Here is a 16,484-nt window from a genome sequence, read left to right on the forward strand (position 1 = left end):
GATTATGTGCAGATGATGGCTGAGGCTGGGTGGTTGTGGCCTGAGTAGTGGCAATACTATCTGATGAAGCAAGTTTAAACAGGCCTGACAGAAGGCCTCCTTGGGGTGGAGCCTGCTGTGGTTGTCCAGCATTACCAGGCCTGTGTTCTTGCTGTGGGGCTGATTGAGTGCTTGGTGCTCTTGACAACTGAGGATTCCTTTGTCTCGGCCCTTGAGTGTTTTGTTGGTTCTGTGGTTGATGACTGGCTGGTTGCTGCTGCTGATGCTGAGATGTAGGGGGTGGATTGCTAGATACATTTTCTGTTGAAGCCAATTTAAACAGACCTGATAAAATACCTCCTTGTTGTGGAGGTGTTTGCTGGGAGGAGTTTGGTGGTGGTTGCTGCTGTGACCCTTGATTGGCAGGGGGACCCCTTTGCTGAGGAGAAGCTTGCACATCAGCTGCCACATTTTCTGTGAACTTTAATAGCCCTGAGAATAGTCCTCCTGTTTGTGGAGGAGGTGCATTTTGCTGAGGGGGAGGTGGCTGACGTTGAGGCTGGCTTTGTGGATGAATGGTCTGGGCGCTTTGGCTACTTACTGGAGCTTGCTGTTGCTGTTGGCTGACAGACGACAAATCACCAGTAGATGCAAATTTCAGAAATCCAGACATCAATCCACTTTGCTGAGGCTGGTTGGGATTAGCACCTGTTGTTGGCGCGGCACTAGACATGCCTTCAGAGGAAGTTGCTTTAAACAGACCTGAGAACAGACCTTGAGGTTCTGGCTGAGGAGTTGGGTGTCTGATAGGCCCCTGTGGTGGAGCCCGTCCTTGCATTGGCCTTGGCCCCTGGCCCCTGGCTCCCTGATTTGGACCAGGCGGTCCTCGGGGTCTTGGACCTTGGGGCCCTGTTCCTCGGGGCCCTGGACCTCGGGGACCTGGCCCACGGGGCCCTGGACCTGCTCCTGCAGGTGGACCAGGACTCGGATTTTCACCTGCCTTGAAAAGGTTGGAGAACCATCCAGTTTCTGCGGCAGGCTGGGGCTGGCTTTCAGGAGGTGGAGCATGACTCTGCTGCTGAGGTCTACTGCCAGGGTTTCCGGAAGGAGCTGTGCCCGCAGCAGGGCCTCTCTGTTGAACATTGGCGGGAGTCTGCGATGCAGCTTGAGGAGCACTGATGTCTTCCCCTGAGGCAAATCTCAGAAACCCGGAAAGCATGCCACCCTCTGGTTTAGCTGGCTGTGGCTCCACTGGTGCTGGTGCATTCACATCCTCTGTTGATCTGAACACAGGATAAACTGTGATAGATTGAGGGGGTGGGTTTGGAGGGTGTACTGGTGTTATCAATGAGCTGAATGATTTCTTGAAAGGGCTGAAGAAACTCGTGTCTGGAGGAGGAGGTTGGCTCACAGGTTTTACGTTGGCTGTTTTGTTGGCAATATCTGCAGATGAATATAGGTTTCCTTGTGAAACATTTTGCTGGGTATTTGTATACTGAGAGCCACTGTTAACTCTCTCCAGGCCTCTGGGAGCAGCAACCTTTTGCTGCTGCTGTTGAAATACAGGTTTCCCATCAAATTCAGCCTTATCCAAAGATTCAGCTCTGAATGATGGCTTGTTTGTGTCAGTTGAGTTCACCGTTTCTTCCCCGGAAAACATTTTCAGTGGGTTTATTTTTCCCAAAACAGCGTTAACTGTTGATGTTTGCGGATTTTGAGAAGGTTCCTGAGCTTTGTTGGCATTGGTATTTTGACCCCCTGGGTTGGCTGTGATGGGATAGTTTTGTTGTTGGGTCTTACCTTCAGATTGAAACGGCAATAAAGAAAACTTTCTTGTGGGTGGAGGATCTGGATCAGGCGACACTACAGCTACCGGTGTGGGGCTCGGTGACTTGGGGATAAAAGAAAAGAATTTTGATAACCCTGTATCACTAGGGGCTGATGTCTCAGCAGGACTTGGAGTGGGCTGTTTGGGACCGGAGCCAACCTTTTCAGTGAAGGAGCTGAATAAAGAAGTCATAGCACTCTTTACACCCGCCACCCCAGGCTCAGGTTCAGTCTTGTCTTTTGTCTTTGCCTCCCCCTTAGCATCTTTTGAATTAATGCTTGGGTCTTCTCCAACAGACTCTGTCCTTGTGCTACCTTGAGAGGACAACCGTGACTTTGGAGATTTGGGCAAGGAGCCATATTTGTTTATCTCTTCCTCTTTCTCAGCAAGATACTCCGACACAGTTTCAACCAGGCACTGCAGCTCATCCATAGGATCAACATACTCATCACTTGGCTCTTCCACGGGTGATAACATAGCTTCCGGCGCCCATCCACCTATTTTATTCTTCCCACTTTTCTTATCTCGATAACCCAGAGCCTTATCTGAGTAACCAGCGTAAGAGTTGGTATATCTTCCATGGCTGTAACTTCTCCCATTCTCTGAGTACATGGCCTCTGCCAAATACTCTTCATATTCTTCCTCAGAGCCCAGTGAATACTCGAGTTCATCAACTTCTGGGTCGAAAGAAACACCTCTTCTGGCAGCCTCTTCCTCTTGATACGCCACATAATTCTCCAAAGTGTTCTCCAGCTTGTTCTTGGCCCACATTCTCGTTTTGTACAGCAGGCCGTTCCTGTATGGCCTAAGGCATGGTGTCATGTTCTCGTCCTCCTCCTCCATCTCCGCCACCTGACGCAACACCAGCTCGCCTCTCTTCTGGCGCAGCAGCGCCAGATCGGGAGGAAATGGCTCATCCCTTTCCGCCTCAGTTTGGAGAAACCCCCCGGGGTCCCGGAGCCTTTTTCTTCTTCGCCGATCGATTGTCTCGTACCCTTCAGGGTAAGCAGCCTGAAGTCTGGCACTGGGTTCTCTGCTGGGCTGCGGTGATGTACCAATAGTCTCTCGACAGGCCCTCGACATACGAATGATGGCGCTCTGACTGTCCTCTTCGATCCAATGAGACTCCCCCTGGTTCAGGAAATCGTTAAGGCGATTTTTACCCTGCACTTTGTACTTAGCCTCCCAGTCTTCCACACCCATGCCTGAATCTACAGGGATAATCCTAACTCTGCCTCTCTGATTTGGGGGTCTGATAGAGAATAATTGATGACAGGTGATTTGATTGGGATGGAGGGGTATAAAAGAAGAGAAAACAAAGAGAGAAAATTGTTTGAAGAAGACAACATAATGACACTTACAGTAAAACATGCAGTCAAAGGACATACAAAGCCAGAACAAAATCAAACATTAAAGGCAGCTGGTGAAAAAATCAGTGTGAATATACTTCATTGCAAAGAATACGATGAACATTAAATTGCATGTCGCATGTCAAAAAACACTTGCATTGTATAGTTACTCTGAATATCTGAACATTAGACACTTTTTAATGTTTTAGTGCAAACTTTAAAACAAATAATCTTTCAACTTTTGTGCCAACAAATTATCATGGAAGTCAGCCCCTAATATGACTGTGTGTGACCAGCAAGTTTTGGCTCTAGGAGAGTGGCCTCCTAAACAAAAGAAAAAAACTACATAAACAAACAACATTCATCAGTTTCCCCCCGTGTAATCCTGGGTCTTTTTTTTTCTGATGTTATGGAATTATCCGGATCAGCTTTCTATCTGTCCGCACAGACAGAGATTAACTTCAATCTCAGCAGGCTGCATGTTTGTCTCACACAAGTCGCAAGGGTAAAAAGATCACAAAGAACCCAAGTGCCCATGAATCACAAGTCTTGCATCATGGATCAAGCAGAAGTCATACTGGAAATCCTTAAAATTTTGCTACTGAAACGGAACTACAGTAGTTCATAGAATTGCAGATTAGACATTTGTAATTTGGAACTAAATATCAAAATATGACATTTTATCATTCTGTTTTGTTTAAATGCAATTTTCACATATTGTAATTGTCAAAGTCAATTTCTTTGCATACCATTCTTTCATCCATCAGTGCTGTTGCTTCCCATGCCCACCATATATTATGTCAAAACTGAAATGCATATTTCTTAATAAATGAGAAAGCACTAGCAGAAACAGAAAGTCTCATTGATATGCACTGCAAGGCAATAGTAGACAGAAATTGGATTAAGCCGCCTTGGGCCTCTTTACTGTAAGTCATTCCCAAAGGTCGGGAAATCGAACATTTGCCTTTAGGCAATGAATGGCAAGATTACAAGAGGGCCATAATATAGCGCAGCGTCATGGATTCAGAGAAATTACACAACAGAAAAAATAAAAACTTACTGCACTGCAAAAGAGTTTAAATATTCAAGTCCTATACACATATAACCCTATACAGTATATCACATAAAAAAAATGTTTAGCTGGCTAGAACCGGGTAAAAGTGCTAAATTGATATAGGTGTTTTACCAATTTCTAATTTGACACCCATATTTGATCTATCTTGCTTTAAAGCGTCAGGCCTAAGCGTCCATTGTGGACTGCACTGCTTAGCACTAAGGCATTTGGGAGTTTAAAAGAGAGTTAAAAGGCTTTCTTGTGTTTTATCCTTTGGACAAATATTGCACTAAGCCATGTCTCCAGGCTGAGACTGTGCATACACTATTTATTTATTTGGTTATACATGGTACAGTATGATATATGTTTGGCACATTGTCAATAAAGACTTTCAATCAATCAATCAATTAGTCAATCAGTCCCATACACACTGCACATACCTGCTAACATGGTGGTCCCGGTAGTCCAGCTCCAGACTGTGCACAGAGTCTGTGCAGGAGTCCAGCTGGTTCTGCTGGTGCCGTGGGCCCATTGGGTACTGGTGCAGAGAGGAGTTGGGCTGGGCCGTCGTGTGGTAGCGTGGGGGCAGGCTGTTGCTCGTCTCGCTCCGGTAGTCACTGTCCCGGTCATCCACCGCACTGTCCAAATCATCCAAAGCTACGAAGGGAGATAATACAAATGTCAAAAGGCAAACTTTACAGTGGGTTGAACTAAATTCTTTACACTACGTCTTCATAGAAGATATGAGAGCATTAATGGACTGCATTGTTATTTTCTCTCTGCTTGGCACAGTAGATGATGACAGGCCAAAATATGTACAAGACAAAAAGATGACACAAAAGTATCCTTTAAAAGGCATTAAACATATCATAAAGAAAACATGAAAAAATAACGTCATACGATATGAGGAATAGACACATATACACACATAGAAACAACACTGTACACACATCATGTCACTACAAAGGAGTCTCAAGCACTGAGGGGGTCAAGCTATGAGGAGTTAAGGGAGGAATAATGTATTAAATGTCCTGTCATAGTTTTCTAAGGTGCTTAAGTCCTTAGTCTGGAATATATAGAGCAGTTATTCTCATAAAACCAACAGCTTTTTAGGGCAGCTTATTTGAGTTTAGAATATTATTAATTTGGAGGCCAATGAATCTTAAAAGTGCTGTGTAATATACCTACAGAAGACACTTAATTGAATTTTGGTGATATACTTTCTCAACCCTAATCTCTACTGGTGAGTCAAGGATAGACAAAAAAACTGCCAATGAAAGAATTTCTGATGGGCTATATCTGCCAATGCCTTATCACAAAAATGTGCCCAAACTATTTTACAACACTTGGTTGCAAAAAAAGTGCTATGATATATAGGGCGCCCGCTTGAGTGAACTTCTTGGATGGAACTGGGGGGCTCAGACGACCTTTGCAAGGGTCATCTGATGACCCCCACAGCGGCCTGCTCAAGGGGACAGTCCCCACTGTTCCATATCGCACAAGCCGATCAGTAATGAAAGCCTGGGCCCCAAACATGAAATCCTACGTCTGAATGCTACTATGGCAGTGAAGAGAGAAGGAAGAGAAAAGGATCTCAAGGTGACTGGGAGGGCACTCGTCCCATCCTCTACTTCTGAGATAATGTAATTATGGGGGAGATGTGAGGTTCAATACTTAAATAACGGGGAGGGAGAGGAATTAAAAGCAAGGACGGCAAAGAGAGGACAGGATGAGAGGGACTGACATAAAGACAGATGCAGACAGACAGATAGACACAGACAAAGAGAGAGAGAGACTGAGGGAGCCAGCGGAAGAGGAAGAGAATGCTTCCAAAACGGTGACAGAGAGAGAGAGAGAGAGAGAGAGAGAGAGAGAGAAACAGACTGAGGGAAGACAGCGGAAGAGAAAGAGAACAATTCAAGAGAGAGAGAGAGGGAGGGGGACAGCAAGAGAGAGGGACAGAGAGAGAGAGAGAGAGAGCAAAGGAAAGAAAAACTGACAGACAAGCAGACAGACAGTGATAATGAGAAAGAGACCGAACAGCTGGCAGAGGGACAGATTGCAGAGAGGCAAACTGATATTCCAGCATGTGAGAGACTCATTGATCTATAATAAAAGACTGAATTGCTGACGCAACACTAAACCAATAGTCAAGAGTAACGCCAGCCAAATAATGTGACATGACTGATCTATAATAGAAAAAAAAATATATTTTTTTTTTTATTATTATTACGGATCAGTGCATTCATTAGTCCCGTAAGCATCGAGGCTTGTCAGAAAGGGGTTGCACCACTGCTAGAGAAACTGCACATTGTGGGTTGGGGAGACGCAAAGGGATCATTTGAGGAGAGGCTGAGGGACTCATGGCTGAAAAGTTGCAGAGCAACAGAGGATTACGTACTCGGCGAGTTGGCCCATCCGAAATAGTTGCCTGGGTGTGTGGGCGGTGGTTTAAATGTTAGCAGAAGTGAGAAAAAAAAGGTGGAGGTAGAGGTAGAGCAAGAACAAAATCATGCTTATTTTCTTTTTTGCTGAGACTATGCATACAGTAGCTCTACTATGAGCCACATTCTTTACATTGTCTGGATTACAGGTACAAACTACAGGATTTGGAAATACAGCAATCTCCTAAACATTCCAAGGTTCATTTATATTGTAGTTATTTTACTTGTTCCTTTCTCTAGAAAATTCAGAAATAAAAAAAAGTGAGATAGAGAAACAGAGATAAACAATAGTGATGTAAATAATTATGATTTATATGGAGGAAAAACAGCAAAGACGTCACTTGACACGGAATAATATCTGGTGCTCTAGCTCCCTCTAGTGGCTCTGAGAGGAGGTGGATCCACTTACAGCACTGTGATGCCGTGGAGGGGAGTGTCTGGCTGTGGCGGTCATCATGGAGCGTATACTAGGACAGAAAACACACAGAGTGATTTAGATCATCATCATCATCATCTTCGTCTTCCTCCTCCTCAACATCACTTTCATCATCATACTCATTGGTATTATTGATGCACTTACTACACTCATTGATGCACTTATTGTGGTTGTTTTTTTGTTGTTAGAATTAGTTAGAAAAAGCTAAAAAATGTTTTACCATGTTGTAAGTCGCTTTGGTTAAAAAGCGTCAGCCAAATGTAATGTAATGTAATATTCTCCATAACCATCAGTCACTTTTCCCTCAGTATCCCATTTCCATGCTCTTTTACTAACAAACACAACTAAGACTACTGTCACCATCTTTGGTAAAATAAAGCTTTTTTTTTAATTTAGTTATTATAGTCAAATACTAACACTGAATGGTCTGGTCATTAAAGCAAACACAGAAGTTGTGATGCAATTCTAATCTCAACAGGCAAAACAAACAAACAAACAAAAAAAATCCAGTGTAATTAAAATGACAAAGTGCAGGAACTGAGAGCGTTCACAAACAGCCAAGCAAGCCCTTACTGTATATGTTATATTAATGTTTCCATTGAAATGCAGGGGAACTGTGCTTAGGGCTATAAATAGAGCAGGGATGCCACAATACAGAGTCACATGTACTCGTGACTTAATCCGGAGCGTGTTGATACAGTACGCTGCATCAAGAGAGGTTTGTCCACTTGGAATAGGAGCTGTAGACTTTTTAATACAATTTCCAGCCCTAAAGCATCCTTTTTGTTTTGCAAATAAATGGTTGTTTCCTTGTGAGGCAAGGAAAGGTGCCATGAATAAATCTCATTTCAAGGACCAATAGTGCACTGTCTAGTATCTCTATGACCAAAGTTGACACATCAAATCTTTATTTATGTATTTATTTATATATTTATTAAAAATCTGTTAATGATTGGGAAAATGTGTCTGCCCATAAGGAAATGCAATAGAGCTCACAGTTCAATGCCATGCAAATTTAGTGTGCAGCAAGCCACAGCGAGGTAAAGAGCTCCATAGCCACTGGGTGGGAGAGTGTTATGTTATAGAAGTGAATTTGAGGATGACTGCAAGGTCAAAACGTTATCTGATCCAAATAATAAAAAAAAAAACTTTAAAAAAGGTCATCAAAAAAGAATCCCACGGAGTGTGCAAACTTTTTTCCACAAAAACTTGACCGTTTTGTTCTGCACCTGGGATGTGCACAAAGTCTCCTTACGTGTTATATTCATTTGCATTTGAGTGTAAAGCAGTGTGTGCACAACAACAAAGCCCAACCCCACACTGTTGCTGTGCGGAGGAAGATGCAGCAGCGTGCCTATTCCTATAACCATCAATATTCTCCTGATGAGTCACTGATTGCCATTGATTTGCAGAACAAAAAAAAAAGTCTGAGATCAGACGCTGCAGTCTGTGCTGCTTTCAAAAACAACACTGTAGCCTACAGTATGCATTCATGTTTGTTTTGTCAGGATGCAGCTTTTACTCTGGCAGCTTTCAGATGCTTTGAATGATGGGCTGTACTACCATCTGTTATCATTGTCCATTATGGAGATGTTTCACTTATACTAGAGTGTAGTTGTTCACGCCTAAATGGGTAGAGTGCCGTTTTGAAAGATCAGTTGCATCCTCCTTAAAGAGTGTTGCAAGAAAGACATTGGTTAACCCTAAATGCTTAATGCAAATAAACGTCATATTCATTGCATTGTGCTGAGTTTGCCCTCAGACTCCACTGATTATGTGAATGTTCTCTGTTGGTTTATCTGGAACCAGTCTGTCCAGAATACGCTTTCTTAATTACTTACTTATTCATTTTTATTTATTTAACTCTATATAAGTGGCATAATTATGTCGATCATTACAAGGGCCAGTAATTTATGGCTAAATGCCTTTCTCAAGGGCACAGTGGTGGCAACTGGGAATGGGAATGAATCCACATCTTTTCAGGCTACTATATGCTAGTCCAGTTCCTTAGCCACTACTGTAAGCTACCACTGCCCACTCTCTTACCTCTGACGAAGATCTGTTGATCGAAACGTTGCCTTTTTAAATAATAAAAAACTATTTTTGGAGCCATTACAGTGTGCAGACCATCTTTAACACGTTTATTTGTCTGGCACCTGTTTAAACTTTTTTGGATGTGCGCACCAGTCTCTCCAAACACTCTCTTACCTCATCATGGATGCCCATGTTGATCTGGTCCAGTTCTCTTGTCCAGTAGCGAGCCTCATCCTCAGGAATCTCTGCAAGAGAGAGAGAAAGAGAGAGAGAGAGAGAATAGAAAGAGAAAGAGAGAGGTGAGATGAGTGAAAAGACACAAACACAAACACTGTGTCACAGGTAGATTTTCCTTTAACCCAAAAACATTAATTTCGTAACCTTTCAATGTCCATGTTTGACATAAAAAACAAACAAAATGGCCACAATGTAGCCAAGCTGATACCGAGAGCCCCGGAGATTGTCGAAGCACCTTACAGCAACCATGATAAAGACATTCACACCCATAAGTGGCACTCAACCTAAGCCAAGCTAATCTTCTACACACCTCTGCTCCCTAACAGTCACCTGGTCTTCTATGAGCTCATCACATCTTCTAAGGGAAAAAAATGACAGGATATCATAACAGAAAGGACCGTTTTTGGGCAACTGCATCGCATGCAGTTGCGACTCAGTGTTTGTCTTCCATGAGCCTGTGCTTCATAACGTAATCATGGCTAACAATAGCTCTCTGGGCCCACATTACAGTGGCCTGGCGTGAGCAAAAACACATTCACCATTCATGTGAACAGTGGTCTGGGCCTGGGGATCAACTGGCTAACAGTGCCAAGCTACCTGACCACTGCATCAAACCGGACGCCCTGACTGTTTGCAGATGCAGACAGACACACAGCTGGGACACACGCCAGTAGAGAACACCCGTCTACACGGCTGCCTCACAACGTAACAGATCCATTGAAGGCCACACTGGACATCAAAGCGACTGTCTAAAGAGACGGGGCTTCAAAGCCCGGTGGATGTGATGAAACAGATCTGCTTCTCAGTGAGAATCGATGGCAGACAGAAATTTACCACTACAGACAACATCTACTGCTTGAAGACATCCAGCCTATCAACTAACGTCAACCTCTATGCATACCTTTCACAGATACTACTTTTGACTACCTTACTTATTTTCAGGAGCAGTCAAGACAGAGAGAATTCACTGTGAAATAATAGATCGCAGAGATACAAAAGGTCATATTCATTATGTTTATGTATAGATTCATCTCAGGATGATTCAGGGTTGATGCCACATGCCAACGTATTGGCAGTGAAATTCAGAAAGTAATTTTCCTGATGAGATAAAGGAATAAGGCCTGTAAAATACATCAAGAGGTGCTGTGTGGTTGTATGGTTTCTTTGCTATCCTCAGTCGCTGTGGTTGAACGGACTGAGGTAGAAGGTGAACAAACCAAAGCCCAAACTGCGACAGATAAAAAATAACAGCTTCAATCGTCCCTCTATATGGTGGTGGATAAAGACTGAAGGCCTCTCTCCATAGAGGAGGCAAATAGACTGAACAATTTCTCTGTGAATGCACTATTTATCAAAAATAAATCGAGGTTCCAACTGTGCCGCCACTGAGGCTGCAGAGATGAAGCTCAGTAATGCCCATTGACATTTACAAAACTAAATCAATGTGATTTTACATTTAAATGGAGTAGAACTAACCGCATGCTACAGGACATTTCTCTTCTAAAAAAAAAAGAACTAGACAATACAGGAAAAAACATTATTAAGTTATCCTAATAGTTCATCTTGCTTATTTTTTTAGCACTGCTCATAGAGTGTGTTTTACAAGAAAAAAAATACTGCAGCAAGAACATGCTGTTCTGCTGTTGATATGTACATATCATCTCTCAGTACCGAATGGCAGCTCAAAGCGTGTGTCCATCAGGACTTTGTGGGGTGTTTGATTCTTGGTGCCGTAGATCTCATCTGCCTTCATCAAGACTTCTGCGTCCAGATATGTCCAGTCGCCAGGCCCCTCCTGTACCAGATAGAGAGACAAATGCATTAAAACAGCGCAGGTTTGTGTGCATAGGTGGGGCGGTAGTTGGATGTGTGATTCTGTTTGTTTGTTCTTATTGTGTAAACGTGCGTGTCTGTGTCTGTGTCTGTGTCTGTGTCTGTGTCTGTGTCTGTGTCTGTGTCTGTGTCTGTGTCTGTGTCTGTGTCTGTGTCTGTGTCTGTGTCTGTGTCTGTGTCTGTGTCTGTGTCTGTGTCTGTGTCTGTGTCTGTGTCTGTGCGCACATACAGTATATCTATGAGTACACGTGTAGCCGTTAGCGTGACCCACCTCATCTGACTGGCGCACCCCCTTGAGTGGGATGAAGGAGGTGCCCAGCATGGTGTCCCAGATGAGGCCCTTATTCCACACCTCCACAATGAGCCCCAGGTCCAGCCGACTGATCTCACTGACAGAGACAGATAGAGATAGCGAGAGAGAGAAGAGATAGATAGATAGAGAAAAAGAGATAGATAGATAGATAGATAGATAGATAGAGAGAGAGAGATAGAGAGAGAGAAAGAGATAGACAGATAGAAAGATAGAAAGATAGATAGATAGACAGACAGATAGATAGATAGAGGGAGAATGTAATCAGAGGTCGGGATGGAGAGAGAAGAGAGACATGAAGGAAAAGAGAGATAAGCATTAGAGGATGCTATTGTAAAAAATCACCATCTGGTGCTGAAATGTCTTGCACTGTTCTGTAGGTAAATACAGATTTCTACCACCAGACACCAGCGACAGTCCAAGTGCTTGGAGGGACAAAAAAAACAAAAACAAGACTTTGCATGCCAAAACAATCAGGTTAACAAGGAGGCATTACGCAAACAAAACAAAACTGGCAAAAATAAATAAATATAAAAACACACACTGCTGGCCTACATTCCCCAAAAGAGAATACAGGATTAGGATTAAGAGTGCATGTCAAAAGGTGAACTCAACAGCGTTCAGGCAACAGGAAAAAAAACCTGTCGCCTGAAGCAGACATCTGGATGGAAAACCCTCAAGATTGAGCGTGTGCTAGGCTAGCTCTTTTTTATCCACTAAGAACTCCACCCATCTTCAACTGAGGCCCATAATCCCAGTATCCTCTAGAAAACCTCACAATTGAGTGTGCACTAACTCTTTTTTATCCCGTAAAAACTCCACACATCTCCAACTATAAAACATGCAAAGTATTACATAAGTTGTTAATTACATTATACTCTTTTGTGATTGCTATTGATATCATCGATTCATATGTTTAATTTTTCAATCTTGATCGTCTAAACATATTTCCCTTGCGTCTGACACAGCCTAAAGTACCACAACTTGCTCTACCTTTGCTTTCCTCTCAACTGCACCCACACTGTCCATTAAGTTTAGGTGTAGCGAGAGGCTGCAAACAGAGAGGGGGCAGAGAGAGAGAAAGGAGGAGAGAGGGAAGAAGAGAGGGAGGGAGGGAGGGAGGGAGAGGGAGAGAGAGAGAGGTACGGAGGAGGACTGGCCATTCAGAGCCACATGAAAGAGGAAGGGCTAATTAATGTCCCTGAATCTTTGGTCTTCAGAAAAACCCAGGTGCAGCTCCAGCACCACAATGAACTGAAAGGGAGAACACACCCGCTCACACACACACACACACACAAACACACAGAGACACACGCGCACTCCAGCAATCCAGATCCAAATGTACATGAATCCATAGATGAACACCTCCACATCAAGCAAACTGGTAGGCCAATTAGTCAAGGTATGTTGAGTATACATGCAATGTGTACATATGGTCTTTCCCAGAGACAACATTGGTCTACACACCAGTAGTGAGAACACATACTGTACATACTGTATGGATACCCCATAATATTGACTTCCTAATGTGGGCAGTGCACTGCTTATGACATTCTTGTTGGTTGATATTTTTGGGGTGTTAGTGTTAAACAATTCTCAAGTAATTCACATCTTTAAAAAGAAAACATATCACTGTGCATGGTGTTGTTATGAAACATGTCACTCCTTAGTGCCTTTGGGAATACCAATATCTTGAGAACAAGCCAATATAACGGTTAATACCATTCAAAAGCACAATTTGAATTCAGGTTAAAATGACAAATCCTTTATCTCAATGGGACAGCACACATAACGTAGGTCACAAGGCCTGAGTATGCTAACAACAACAACATTGTTTGTTCATATTCAAATAAATATACAGTAGCTCTGTACTCTCTCCCTCTAGACACAAGCCTGGGCCAGACAAATGAACATGACAAATCTCTCTCTCTCTCTCTCTCTCTCTCTCTCTCTACCTCTCTATCTCTTTCTCTCTCTCTCTCTTATTAAAGCTGGTGACAGAGCCCAACAATAGGGACGGTGGCGCTGGCAGCCCCAAAGCCGCATTTAGAAGCCTTTTCATTATTCATCAGAGCTAGGAGTTGTCGTCGTCGTTGTCGTCAGTGAAATGTGGAGGAGAGACGCCACACAGCACAGCACTGCACTGCCCACCGGGCCTCTGACACGGCGCGGAGCGGTCGGGGGCGAAAAACGACATTTTGTTTCCTGCTTTTTAGTTATTTATTTGACTCAAGTCTTAAAAAGAGAAACACACACACGCACGCACAAGGATGCGCGCACACACACACACACACACACACACACACACACACATACAAACACAAAAGACATGCTGCCATGGAGTAATTACTAAATGATAGGTTGCTATGGGGACAGATGGTCCTCTTTGTAGAACAGCAACATCAAGGCACTCCACTCCAGGCCTGTAACCCCCAACACACACAGACACACACACACAGACAGACACAGACACACACACCCAAACACACAGACATTCATGCACACTCACACACTAACAAACACACACCTCTACACATACTGTACATATGCACACACATATCCACATCCACAAACATACATCCACACACACACACACACACACACACACACATACACACATACACACAGATGATGGAAACAACATAAACGACATAACACAAGCTACAATCACATACTGAAAATCTTTCACAACCATTAGACGTAATTTGACACATTTCCTAAAACTTGGTACAAAAGTATTATATACTGTACGTCATGCTTTTACACTATGATTTTTGTCCAATTGGAGATACGATTAATTTGCTCTGCAGAAACAGGGTCTGTCTCCCCAGTGTCAGCAAAACAGATAGTTCTGTCAGCCCATCGACCTTTCACCACATCAGATTGGACAGACCAGTCAGATTCAAAGTACTAGTCCTTTTTAGGGTACACTTGATACCACCCTGCTCAAATGTTTCTGATTCCAGGTAACTAATGCGACAGACAGACAGACAGACAGACAGACAGACAGACACACAGACACACAGACACACAGACACACAGACACACACACACACACACACACACACACACACACACACACACACACACACACACACACACACACACACACAGAGACAGACAGACAGACAGACAGACAGAGAGAGAGAGAGAGAGAGAGTGCGAGAGAGAGAGAGAGAGAGAGTGCGAGAGAGAGAGAGAGAGAGAGAGAGAGAGTACACACATCATTCTATTCATGGGCAAAAAATAAACAGATGGTCATTTATCATCTCATCTAACTAACTAACACCAGAGAACAGCAGGGCAGTGGTGAGTCAACATCCGTCTGTGGATGTTGTGCAGCAGGAAGAGCCCATAACAAAACAACATCCCTGGAAATTGGCCCCTGGACAGACGCTCGGTCTGCCATCTGAGCCTCCTAACAGGTGTAGCCTAAACAAGGAACAGGAACTCGGTCAACACCGCAGTGTTGGAAGGAACAAGGAAACAGGTACCATAGCAACACAACACAACACAACAAGTGTTCTAAAAAGGCACAATAACTCAAAACGTGATCAACATAACAGTGTTGTGAAGGTGAACACAAACCTCGACACCTATTCACGAGTGCTCTCTAAAAGGGAACAGGTAGCTACACAATATTGCGTTAGTTGTCGAAAGATGAATAACTTACATGGATTTTCATTTTGTGAAAAAATATCAATAATTTATGAAAGAATACTATCACACAAAGAGTTGCTCATCAAATATTTGGTGAATTAAAAAAACAAAGAGCAATGTATTCAAACAACAACAGATTCTGAATATAAAGGTAGCTTTGTTAGTGTGATTGATTGATTGATTGATTGATTCATCTCATTTTATTGTGGACCATTCTTTTTAAAAGATGTTATGAGTGTGCCCCTATAACACACTCATGCACACTGTAACTGCTTTGAGTTTGTGTTCAAAATGTGACCAGTAATCCAGACTACTGATAAGTATCTCACTTCACTTTCAGATATACAGTAAGTCCAATGGCTACAAATCCTGTTCATGTCCCCAGCCAGCAGGTCACTGCAAATGGATCTAATTAAAGAAACAGCCCTCAGTTATTCTGATATTTACTACCCTAGTCTTTTCTTTTCATTTGCAAAGCTGGAGTCTGTTTGCCAAGCCTTTTAGATGCAGTTTCAACTTCATCTTTGTGAGAAAGTTGAGTGAAATCACTTGTATTAAATGCACAGGTACAACCGATACATTTCAGGACTTTTACTTTCTGAAGCCGGACTTTTACGTCTTTGGAAAAGCGGCATACGAAACACACAAGAGAGCTATTAAAAGACACTTAAACGTGCAGTCAATATTCATCTGCACCATCATGACAAACACTGTATTTAGGGTATCTGGAATCAAGAATACAAAAGATCCTGTCTTTCCAAGAACAAAAAACATATTCCCAGAAGAACATACTAATCTCTGAAAAGAACAAACACACCCCCCCCCCCAACCAACCACTACACACACACAAACACACACACACAACCCCAACATACCGCTCTCAAAAACTCAATTCCTCAAACAATAGCCAAATACCCATGGTACCTAATCCACATCAATGCAGTGATTTTACAGACATGTAATTACTCTGTACTCAGTGCGCTGAATAGCCTACTCAATGTGGGAGGCACCGGCTATTCAGCAATCCATTCAGACCACAGGACCTGCTATAATCCAATACAGAGGTGCATTCAAATTTTCAAACATAGGAGAATGTTTGCGAACAGTTTTCTGTTAGCCGTGAGTGTCCAGTGAACGTTTGCGAACAGTCGCAAACAGTCGGAGGAGGTAGTTCTCCGTGAACATACAGTGGAACTGGACGTGCATCAATGCAATTATTGTTAGAATGGAATGTTAAAACCAAGTCATTCAAATACTGTTAACTGCTCAAAGAAAACAGTTCATCACGAATGTTCGCCACTGTTGGCCAAATTTGAATGC

General features: G+C 43.0%; 1 protein-coding gene across 1 annotated transcript in view; it reads right to left on the bottom strand.

Annotated features, from left to right (window-relative positions):
• The window catches only part of unc13bb (unc-13 homolog Bb (C. elegans)), a 96,278-nt gene that overhangs the window by 59,800 nt on the left and 19,994 nt on the right, over window positions 1–16,484 (bottom strand). The window contains exons 4-8 of the mRNA XM_062553887.1: window positions 11,466–11,583; window positions 11,033–11,156; window positions 9,299–9,369; window positions 7,064–7,121; window positions 4,651–4,867 (exon numbers count right to left, since the gene is read on the bottom strand). Coding sequence (XP_062409871.1) covers window positions 4,651–4,867; window positions 7,064–7,121; window positions 9,299–9,369; window positions 11,033–11,156; window positions 11,466–11,583 — 588 coding nt within the window. The remainder of the gene's footprint in view (window positions 1–4,650; window positions 4,868–7,063; window positions 7,122–9,298; window positions 9,370–11,032; window positions 11,157–11,465; window positions 11,584–16,484) is intronic.

This window comes from Sardina pilchardus, chromosome 14 (genome assembly GCF_963854185.1).
Source record: "Sardina pilchardus chromosome 14, fSarPil1.1, whole genome shotgun sequence".
NCBI lineage: Eukaryota > Metazoa > Chordata > Actinopteri > Clupeiformes > Clupeidae > Sardina > Sardina pilchardus.